The sequence below is a fragment of the Pectinophora gossypiella genome, chromosome 26 (assembly GCF_024362695.1).
Source record: "Pectinophora gossypiella chromosome 26, ilPecGoss1.1, whole genome shotgun sequence".
Taxonomy (NCBI): Eukaryota; Metazoa; Arthropoda; class Insecta; order Lepidoptera; family Gelechiidae; genus Pectinophora; species Pectinophora gossypiella.
Genome location: NC_065429.1, coordinates 594,405 through 606,428, shown reverse-complemented (window position 1 = coordinate 606,428; position 12,024 = coordinate 594,405). Strand labels below are relative to the sequence as shown.

General features: G+C 39.7%; 1 protein-coding gene across 1 annotated transcript; it reads right to left on the bottom strand.

The window, feature by feature from the left end:
- Nucleotides 1–6,225: 6,225 nt before the first annotated feature.
- Nucleotides 6,226–11,758, bottom strand: LOC126378467 (uncharacterized). The gene is made up of 2 exons (XM_050026848.1): nucleotides 10,426–11,758; nucleotides 6,226–6,554 (listed from the first exon to the last, which is right to left on the bottom strand). Exons 1-2 carry the CDS (start codon nucleotides 11,453–11,455, stop codon nucleotides 6,532–6,534), a joined length of 1,053 nt encoding a protein of 350 aa, XP_049882805.1. The 5' UTR covers nucleotides 11,456–11,758; the 3' UTR covers nucleotides 6,226–6,531.
- Between the last annotated feature and the right edge of the window lie 266 nt (nucleotides 11,759–12,024).

Genomic DNA, 12,024 nt, shown 5'->3' with positions numbered 1-12,024 from the left:
ACTCTTGATGTCGCCTTTCTTTAAAATGTTCGCCCGAATATTTTATCCCATATTTGCTTTAACAGAAGTTTTTTGCAGAAGCATAAGAATTTTACAATTATGTTATAAATATTTTTACACAAAAATACAATAAATTTGTATTCAAACTGGCTTGATTTTTTCCAAGATGGCGGGAAACACTGCACGTATAACTGGAATTACAATTACAATGAAACAAAAGTCGACGATAATTATTTATTGTAAACATGAAAATAAAAACTGGAATCTTTTTTTTAGTTTCGATCGTAGTTCTGACGCGTTCGGGGTGTGTTTTAAATATGTGAAAAATTAAATTGTAAATTATTATAAAAATAGGAAGTAATGTAAGAAAATGATGTTACAAGGAATTATTTTAAGCTGTTTATAGGTTTTAAAAATGTGTAAATTTTGTATCTTTTTCTGTGAATTGTAAAATTATAAAGAATATGCTTATACATAAATAGCCAATTGTAAAATCTAAAATCAGTCAATACTTAACCAATACTCAATTACAATAACATAATTATTTAATCTTGTAAAGAAATACCAAATTGTATATACGTATTCTTTATTGTTTTGCAATGTTTCATCACTAATTATAAACTTGAAGCAATTCTCATAATGCCACAAATTTCCAAAGTCATTTATCATTTTCCAACAGTTTTGTAATTTACAAATTATAGTTTTACTAAATATCGCCAGTGAAGATGCTTGCTGCTGCTTTCCTGAATTAACAAAGATTTTTACCACATGGTCACTTACCATCAGGTGAGATTGTGGTCTTCGCAAAGCAATTTTATCTAAGCAAATGTACACAGTAAGAGAATTCGTAAAATCAATTCTAAATAGTTACAACCAGAGCTTAAATTGTGTGTTTATGAACTATTCCTGTCGTTTTTTTTTTGTAAAATTACAATTTTGATACGAACTTTACGTTTTGCTTACGTAATACAATTTGTAATTTCTAATTGCAAAACACAGTTATCAACCATTTGAAAAGGCGATTATTATTTGAGTGAAGGGCTCAAACTGACCTAGCAAGATTGTGATGCAAGTCCCTTCATTTAAAAATCCTCCTCGCGTCTTTTTAGGAGGAAACTCCATGACCTGCTGGGGATCCATTGCTCCCCGGTGCTCGGCTTCTACTGTGTATGAGAGCCTCACAGCTGCACAGCAGGTGTAATGGCGTCTCATCCTCCACTAAAGAGGAGCTGCATAAAGGGGACTCGGTCAGCTCCATTCTATGAAGGTGCTTGTTGAATCTGCATTGCTCCGTGAGGACTTATTAAAATGAAAGTGGAATTGGAGAGGCGGCGATACGGCTCATCTATCGCGTTGGTCTAATACAGCTCAGTAAAGCGTGGGTACTTAGTTCATCATGCGATGGATGTAGCTTTGACTACCGAAATTGGAAATGCAGTCGTGCGCGAACGTTATGTTCCAGCTGTCTACCAGCTGTGTTACTTTAACAGGCTATGAATCTTCAAGTTTATAATATGATAGTGATATGCAGTCACGAGCAATATAATGTACCCACTTTAGGACTCTGTCGCACTAACATATTTGACATTTAGTGAGACTTACAGTTCAATTTGTCATGTTATTGTGACATGGTACCAAAGTGTATATAATGCTCGTGACCGTACATGGTGTCAATGACGCCGCGGCGAAAACTGAGAGGGATAATCCAGATCGTGATTCTGAGTTGATATCACGTGGAATTATTCGTCGCAAAACTCCCATCCGTATTCGATACGGTGTCACTAACACCTGTAGATAGTCTACCCCGAACCGTCAGTGTAGTATAGACCAACTTTCAATAAAGTATGTTTAAGTGGCTGTGAAATAGTTAATACAAAACCTTCGCTTAGTCATTGAGAACCTTAACCAGCCAGTCTTTTATAAAAATAAATACATACATAAACTCACGCCTATTTCCCGCCGGGGTTAGCAGAGACTACGGATCGATCCTGACACATTCCTCTTGCTTCCGCCACATTCATCAATCGTTTCATACACGGACGCAGGTTCAGAGTAGATCGTACTGAACGAAGACGAGCGAAAGCTCGGTGAGGTGTGGGTACTTAGTTCGTCTTGCGATAGATGTACCTCTGACTACCCCAATTGGGATGTAGTCGTGAGCTTATGTTGCGTTATAAAAAACTGGTTTAAGGGTGGTATTAATAAATGAATCTGAGCTGTAACTGCCCTCAAGATCATGCCTCAAGTCTCTGTTTTTATATAGACAGATAGATAGATAAAATCTTTATTTGGGTTCAAGACGTTACATTAATTTCTTAATATTAAAATTTGGGTCTAGTAGACAAAGGACTTATTCGCAAAACGCCTTACCCCTAAAAAAGGACCTATTCGTACAATGACTTATTCTTAAAACGACCTATTCTCAAAATGACTTAATCTTGTAAAGACCTATTCGTAAAATGACTTGAAATGTAAGACTTAAAACTGAAAAGGGTACTAGCTCGGCTCACATCGACCAACATGAGGAGCAATGAGACGCCCATTTTAAGCCAGAGCCCTAAAAAATAATACAAAAAACTTGAAACTAACAACAAATCAATTATCAGCAACAGACTGCGCTATTAAAATATAAACATTATGCGCACTGTTCATATAAGAACCGTCACATTGACATGATCTTGAGGGCAGTCTCGAAGCTGAGAATAGTTTATTGATACAACTCGTAAGATTCCCAACTGGCTTAAGCGTCACACCACGGCTTGAAGCTCAAGCCGCGGCACCGAGGTTCTAGCAAAACATTCTCTAGTTATTATTATTTCGCTGAAAAAAATGAAGATAAATGTGTAATTAGAAATCGTCGTTCGAGCGAATGTGTCTTTAACAAATAGATGTTAACTTTTTGATAGCAATTTAAACATTGAGCCAATGGGTATGTGTAAATCTCATAAGTTTTGATTGCTATTGAAATTGTCTGCCTGAACGTCTGTGTATAGTAACCGTTTTATGTGTATTATATAGTTTTATGTGTATAAAATAATTGTTTACTTAATTAATGTGGCGCTTGCGTCCCTATATTCATTTCAGGACGTAGAATTTGCTATTGGAATGTTTTGCAAGTGTAAACGTAGTCATAACACGTCTCCTCAATCAACCCTAGGTGGTATAGAGCATACTCCACCACGCTGCTCCACTGCGGGTTGGTGGGGGTGTTTATTTAAACTACCATCAAAAAAAGCAGCCAAATAATTATGTAAGTTTACAATTGTAAATTTGGTAAACTAGTAAAAATAACAATTGTAAAATGTACATAAATAGTCGTATTGTAAAATTTTATAATTGTAAAATACATATTTGTAAAGTGCGTTTATATAATTTACAATTATACATTTGCAAAGTGAAGAGTTTATTTTACACTTGTAAAAGTGAATAGCTACTAATTTTACGTTCTTAATTGAGTATATTGGCGTGTGCTTGCTCTCCGCAGGTCGGAGTACTGAAAGTATTGTAAAACCAACTTAGGTCTCATTTATTTAAGGTATCGCTTGACAGGAGCCGTGTGTTAACCCACTTTTTGAAGGGCGAATTTTGAAGGAAATTTGTACATAATATCCCAAAGGATTTCTACATGAAATGTCCATTTACCCTGTAGTTTTAATAGGTGTGAAAATTATAACAATGCCTTATAGAGAAGACCTTGTAAGGTAAAATCTTTGGCTTTTCAGATATAAATCTTAACCTCTTGAACATATATCGCCTTTACAAAACGAAGACTTAAATATAAACTAGGTTTAAAATACAGGGTGTTAGTGACATCGTAACGAAAACTTTGAGGGATGATTCAGACCATGATTCCGAGTTGATCATCATCATCACCAGCCCATTAACGTCCCCACTGCTGGGGCACGGGCCTTCCCTATGGATGGATAGGTAGATCGGGCCTTAAACCATCACGCGGGCCCAGTGCGGATTGGTGGTTATTAACGACTGCTAATGCAGCCGGGACCAACGGCTTAACGTGCCTTTCATGAATTTTCCGACATGAAATTCCACTTGAAATCAACTCAGAATCATGGTCTGAATCATCCCCCTCAATATTCACACTTTATTACGTTTTCTTTATTAAAATTCGTAAGTAAATTAAATAGAAGAAAACGTTTATTGTCACCTTTAGATCTGTCTTTATTTAGTGATCAGAATTTCATAATTTATCTTGACCTAGGAAACCACAGAATGATTATGATTTGTCAATTAGTTTAATTAAAATCCGAGGTGTTCTTTCGTGGTGCGGATTTTTATTTTAAATGTAGTTTATATTTAGTCTTCGTTTTAAAAAAGCGACGATTATCTAACAATGGTGCTAATTCCTGCAGACGCCATCTAATGTTATTTTAAGTTATACCTGTCATTTTCTTATCCGTTGAAAAAGAAAGGGACGGATAACCGACAGGCATAAAATTTATGGAATACACGTCAATTTTAAGCAGAAATCTAAAACAACCGTCTAAAAATTTTACATCGGCCAATAACCCGACAGAATTAAGTAGACGCTCAAACGGATTGCATAACAGCGAGATGCCTATTTTATTCGCACGGGTTATTCATTAAATTAAAATTAACTTGTTGACAATCATCTGTCCCTTTCCTTTTCGACTGATAAGAAAATGACGGGTATAACTTAAAATAAAATTAGGTGTCTGCAGGAATCGTGGCCACTATAAATCAATAAGTAAATAAAAATCACTTAACACTTTTATACTCAAAATTCGTTCAGCGAAAATTTATCGAATCAAATTGTTATAGATAACTCCATGTAACATTGATCACTTGTATTTCAATGTAAAATTTAACATCTATTTAAAAACGTAATTGCGTCTACGATTGAGGTGTCATTTTATGTCTATGTGTAAAAATGGAATGACCGCTTACCTAGCCTGAAGGTTTGAAAGGTGGGTGTGGAATTTCGGAGCTGTTAAAATAAAATATGTTTTGTCCGCCGGAAATGATATCAATATTCCACCATACGGAATTGTACAGTTAAAGTAACCCATCGAGAAACTACAATGAGGGGATTTCCAATCGGAGTTCCCCCAAAAACACGGTAGATGGCGTTGTTAAGTTTTTTCTTCGTTTAAACTTCTAATTTCATTGATAACAGACATATGCATCTTTTATCTTTGTTTTTGGGTATAAATGATGACCCTTTTTATTACACCAAGGTACAATTACAACTTCCACCCATTATTATTCTGATCAAAATAAAGAGAAGCAATATAGGTAGCAACATCATTCTATACATAATGTGATCTTAATATCAAGCAACAATTAGTTTTATATATGTTTCTGCCATTTTTTTTTAATTACGATGGGTTTGCTCTTGACTACATTGTATTTTGGAATAATTATGTACCCCAGCAATGTGAAAATAGGTAATTATCGCGTTAAAAGTGAACAACGCTATCTGTCGTGTGTTTGGGGAACGTCGATTGGAAAGTCCGTCTTTAACTTTGGAAATGTAAAATACTAAATGTAGGTTGTTGATTATGACGCGAAGTGAGATGCAAAATGAAGACTTAAATATTTTTGGAAATATTTTAGTTACAATTGGGTAGTTTGCTATGTCACAAATAAATTATGAATTACTAATTACAATAAGTCTCAAAACTTCTAAAAAAACATTTTATTTTGTCTATTCATATTGTGAGTTTGAGCTTCATGAGTTTGAATTCATCTTGTTCCATCGTATGGGTTGTGAAGCGGATTACCAACCCCATCAACCCTGGTGTCAGGGTTACTATTGAACCGCCAAAGGCTGACATGCCTCGTGTAACGACTACTAACTTGCATCAGTAAGTAGTAGCCGGGACCAAGTTGTTTTATTTAAATTGTTAACTAATTTTCATAATGAAAAACGCAGCAATAACTTCGATAATTGTATCACGTTTGCCAATGGCGGTGTAATTTGGTCAATGTCAATATACGTCCTTCTAAGTTCTTCTGCCAACCCTACCACCAATCTAAATAAGTAGTAGTTACAGGGGCCTTTGGAAGGTGAATAACAACCCTGACACCAGGGTTAATGAGGTTGGTAACCCTCACAACACACACGATAGAAGTAGAAGTCTCTTCCAGGTAACACACCCAAAAATGCCATAGAAAAATAATATATACCTGACGGGGAGGCGTGTGGGTGTTCATTTTCTTCCATCTTCAAATTAAACGAAATAAGTCTTCTAACGTACTCTCTGATTTATTGTGATTACAATAGTGTTTAAATCAATCGAAAATAATAAAGCACTCTTTTGATAACATCGGATTACTTATTCGGAACGCGGTGAAGTCGGTCGCACGCTGGCACAACCGCCCGCTCGGTTTCCCCGTTCCCAAGTGTACTGGCGGTTCCGTCGCTGACAGCTGACAGCCCTCAGTGTTGCCAACTTCTTAGTGTGGCCAGCGCACATTCCGAATACACCCAAGTCGATGTTGGCTTGACGTTCCGTTTTTTACAATCTCCGACACGGCCATCTTGACATGTCACACGTCCCTGTGTGATGCTCCTGAAAGAGTAAACGTCACCTGCAATACCAGAGTATCTCCACTCGGCCTATCCTGATTTCCTCACTTGAAGGATCTTAACGCAAAACAAATCTTACAGGAGATCAAACTTTATTCTTACATGATTAGGCTCACATTACATCATTATAAATCATCAATTATTACACGGACCATTGACCAGTATTCACACACTATATAAACAACTAAATTTGAAAATCCAATTACTCTTTACACTAAAATAAACTCCACAATCACAAATCATCAACTCTATGGATCTCGGTCGTTACTATCACCTAAACGAGCGATAGTAACTCATGCCACTCTACTGAGCGACGATATCTCAAAACCAGGCGTCACTACCACCTAAATCGAGCGGTAGCAACTCATGCCACTCTACTGAGTGACGATATCTCACAACCAGGCGTCACTACCACCTAAATCGAGCGGTAGCAACTCATGCCACTCTACTGAGTGACGATATCTCAACACAGTCGTTACTGCCACCTAAATCGAGCGACAGTAACTCATGCCACTTACACCAAGTGACGATATCTCAACACAGTCGTTACTGCCACCTAAATCGAGCGACAGTAACTCATGCCACTTACACCAAGTGACGATATCTCAACACAGTCGTTACTGCCACCTAAATCGAGCGACAGTAACTCATGCCACTTACACCAAGTGACGATATCTCAACACAGTCGTTACTGCCACCTAAATCGAGCGACAGTAACTCATGCCACTTACACCAAGTGGCGATATCTCAACACAGATAGCACACAAACTTTACATTTTAGTTGTTAGAATAGTGGTCAATGGGTTACACAATTTCTTATTAATCAGTAATTTCTGATTCTACCGGAATCTCATGATCAGGCATTTTTCTCAGCCGGTCGTGGGCGTACTTGTAAGTACGTTTAGAGTTCAAAGAACGCAATGTATACCGATCGTTGTCTGACACCTCTATGATTTTAAAAGGACCCTTATACTTTGGGTCTAGCTTCGTTTGATTTCGTTCCTCATTCTGAAGTAGAACGAAATCACCGACAGAAAAGGGAACGATCCTAGCTTTTGTCGCATCAAAACGAGTCTTGTTATAGGTAGCATCCTTAGCCATATTAGCTACCGCGGCGTCCCTAACTTGTTCTATGTCAACGGTAGGCTCTACATCCTCAGCTAACATCACCTCTAACGGTCGACTGACTCTACCTATCAACAACTCAAGTGGGCTCGACTTGGTGACGCGGTTGATCGAACAGTTAAGAGCGAGTTGCACGTCAGGGAGAGCATCCTGCCAAGATTTGTTTGAAGTTTCAGATGCAGTAAGCATGTTCTTAAGCGTCGACATCACCCGCTCTACTTGCCCGTTGGCACGCGAGCTTCCGGTAGCAATCAAGTGTAGTTTGATATTGGCGGAATCGCAAAATTCTCGAAATTCCTGGCTTGCAAAACAACGACCTTGATCCGCTATAAGTCGCGTGGGTGCGCCGAACAAGGAAACACTATACTTCACGGCTCTTATACTGCTTGCAGTGTCAATGTTGCGGGTATGATGCAAAAGAACATACTTAGTGAATGCGTCAATTAAAACGAATGCGTATTCTTTTGCATCTCGCTTGCCACTCAGCTTCCCAGTGGCATCGATGTGCACCGTGTGCCAGGGGACCGCTACCTTGGGGATGGGATGCATCACAGCTTGAATTTTACCCGAATGAGACTTAGAAACACGACAAGTTACGCAATTCTCTACAAATTTTCTCACAAACTTTGTCATATTTTCAAACCAGTAAAAGTCGTACATCTTTTCTACTGTCTTTTCCCATCCCAAATGTACCAGTCCCTCGTGCACACTATGGACAATAGACCACCGCAAAGATCTTGGAACGACAGGAAGACAACGTGTCTTTCCATTGCGTTGTATTTTACGATATAACGTACCCGAACGCAATTCATAAGTTTTAGCGACGTCGTCAGGAAGTTTACCGCCAGTAAGGTCACTAACCAGTTTACACATTTCGCTGTCTCGCTGTTGTTCTGCCAATAGCCAATTCTTGGAAATTTCCGCGACTGAAATTTGTTTGGGCTCTACTTTATCAAAAGCTTTGTTCGGTTTTGGGGGTAGAGGGTTTCGCGATAGAAAATCCGCATGGACCATACGTTTCCCTTCCCTATGTACCACGTCGAAGTCGAAGCTTTGTAAGAAAGCCCACCATCTGTGGACTCTTGGCGTTAGATCGAGCTTTTTACGCGCAGACTTTAACGAGTTGCAATCCGTCACGACGATAAATTTACGACCGTGCAAAAAGTGCCTAAAATGCTTCACCGCATTCACGACTGCGAGAGTTTCCAACTCATAAGAGTGGTATTTTGACTCTGCAGTCGTGGTGCGTCGGCTGTAGTAGGCAACGACGTGTGGTACGTTATCGACTTTCTGAATGAGGATGGCGCCGTATCCGATTGCACTCGCGTCCGTATGAAGCTCAGTTTCGCGATCGGGATCGAATATTGACAAAACCGGTTCACTCGTTAATACCGAAACAATCTGACGTCTAATCTCCTCGTGCTCCGGTTTCCAGTTAAGTCTGCCATTACCTGATGTTAAAGAGTACAAAGGTGCCATAACCTGAGAGAATTTGGGTACAAACTGTCTGAAGTAGGAGGCTAAGCCAATAAACTGGCGCAACTGAGTTACAGTTTCTGGGGGTGAAAGAGCGGTAAGTGCTTCTATCTTCTTTGGGTTTGGTCGAATCTCGCCTTGACAGACTTCGAAACCTAGATACTCTACCTTTTTCTTTAAAAAGGAACACTTTTTCCAATTAAGTGAAAAGCCCTTTTCAGTCAAAATTTGGAGAACCACCTTCAGTCTTTCAAGCGCTTCTTTGGGATCTTTAGCAATAACCATGACGTCATCCATGTACACAACGACAAACGAATTTGTCAGATCACCTAGAGCGTTTATAACGGCACGTTGAAAAACCGAGGGGGCGTTGCGTAAGCCAAAAGGCATTGCCAAATACTCGTACTGAGAATCAGGTGTAATAAAAGAGGTGCATTCAACAGAGTCCGGGTGTATCGGGATTTGATTAAAGCCAGACGCCATATCTAAGATGCTAAAGTAATGTGAACCGTGTAATCTGGCAATCTGATCTGAAATCAGAGGGAGAGGATATCTATCTGGCACCGTATTGTCGTTGAGTTCGCGGTAGTCAACGCACATTCGGTCACTGCCGTCTTTTTTCTTCACCAGAAGAATGGGGCTGGCAAACGGAGACGAGCTAGGTCTAATAATATTCGCGGCAAGTAGCTCATTGACTTTCTCACGCACAACATTACGCTCCTCTGCACTAAGTCGGTAAGGACGGCGGTACACGGTCTTATTCGAATCTTTCAGACGTATAACCATAGGTTCGGTATCGGCGCGGGTAACGGGCACGCCAGTTGTGAACGAAGTATCAAACGATTTTAAAAGCTCTACTAATTCGTGTCTAAACTCGGGGGGTGCGTCCGTGTCTATAGAATCAAAGTCGATTTTTAATTTAGGCGCATTACAATTATTTACAATCCTAGTCGAAGAAAATGTCAATTTATCCGAGGTCATGTTCACAGTTAAACCTAAAGCTAGCACTTCACGTCCTATGATAATATCGTGGTGTAGACAGTGATCGGGTAAAACGTGTAACAAAACTTCTATCGAAATGTCTTCAATTTCAATCTGTGACAAAATCTGTACAGTACTAAAAATAGCAGATTGCCCTATACCTGTCAATGAAACATTACAATAGCTACGCTTGCCTCTAATTTTACATGCAATTGACTCTCTAATTAATGAACACTCGGCTCCTGAATCATACGTAAAATGAAACTGCTCACCCGCATGACGAAGCATCCCAGTTGGCGCGTTGACAGTGCAGACATTCACACGCTTCTCCTGTAAAGGGCCGGCCGTGGTGTTTGAGTTGCTTTCCTTGCTGCTCCTCCGTGGACAGTTCTTCGCAAAATGGCCGGTACCGCCACAGCTGAAGCAGCTATGAGATGATGTTGAAGATGTCTTCGGGTCACCCGTCGGTGTCTTCGAAACGATATCCCTAGTGTTGGATCCTTTTCTCGAACGACATTGTGCCGCTTTATGGCCCGATTTCCCACAAAAGAAACATTTCACATTCGAGACATCAATTGCTAAACGAGGTTTCTTAGCGTCGTGGTTATGATCATTTGTAGACGGCATTTGGCGCTTCATGAAGGATACAGCCTTAAGCTCTTGCTGTAATTCACTCCTCGTGGTTATACTTTGTGTAAATGCAAGCCTTTGGACACGATTTTCAAATTGGGAGATATGTGACAAAACAGTTGACACGGCAATCTGTTCTACTGAGAGATTTTTCCATTTAGACATTAAGGATGACATCAATCTAGAGGCATAGGAGGCCAAACATTCACTATCTTTTGGTCTACTACTCTGCAGGTTAATTAGAAACCCAGCAGCAGTCTCAGCACTCTCATACCTGGTGGTGAATAGGTCCTTAAAGTTGCTCCATGTCATTCCGTGAAAGGACACTTGGGACAGCCATGTCGATGCTTGACCTTTTAGTGCACGGCTGAGGGTCATCATGAGCAGAGCACCCTGCATGTCCGGATCCGTGATGCACATGTCCGCAGTAGATATCCAGGCACGAGCATCTACATTTTCCTTGTCTGGATCGAATTCTGGCAACCGGATATCTTTGCTGGCCGACGATGTTGGTTTCATGGCATTGATTAGGGCCATAAAATTACGATTTTGCTGCTCCATCAATAACAACCATTTTGATTCTTCGTTACTAGTTAAATCACGCTGATTTTCTTCACGGTTGCATCCCACTTCTGATGACGGGGAGGCGTGTGGGTGTTCATTTTCTTCCATCTTCAAATTAAACGAAATAAGTCTTCTAACGTACTCTCTGATTTATTGTGATTACAATAGTGTTTAAATCAATCGAAAATAATAAAGCACTCTTTTGATAACATCGGATTACTTATTCGGAACGCGGTGAAGTCGGTCGCACGCTGGCACAACCGCCCGCTCGGTTTCCCCGTTCCCAAGTGTACTGGCGGTTCCGTCGCTGACAGCTGACAGCCCTCAGTGTTGCCAACTTCTTAGTGTGGCCAGCGCACATTCCGAATACACCCAAGTCGATGTTGGCTTGACGTTCCGTTTTTTACAATCTCCGACATACCTGTATCTATGGCGGTGTAAGTTTTCTTATAAATCATGTAGTAATTTCTTTTGACGTTTAGCGAAAAGTATCAGATTTGACTAAATGGAAACTGCCCAATTGTCTAATGTTATTAGTTTTTCAAAAAGGGGCCACTATGAGGTCTCACACTACTTAAATATTTTTACTAGGGCCGCTACTGGGTTCGAGTGAACATCTTAGAATTCGACTGTAAAATCCGTATAAGGGTGAATCTCAAAATTTCAAGTTTGGTGGC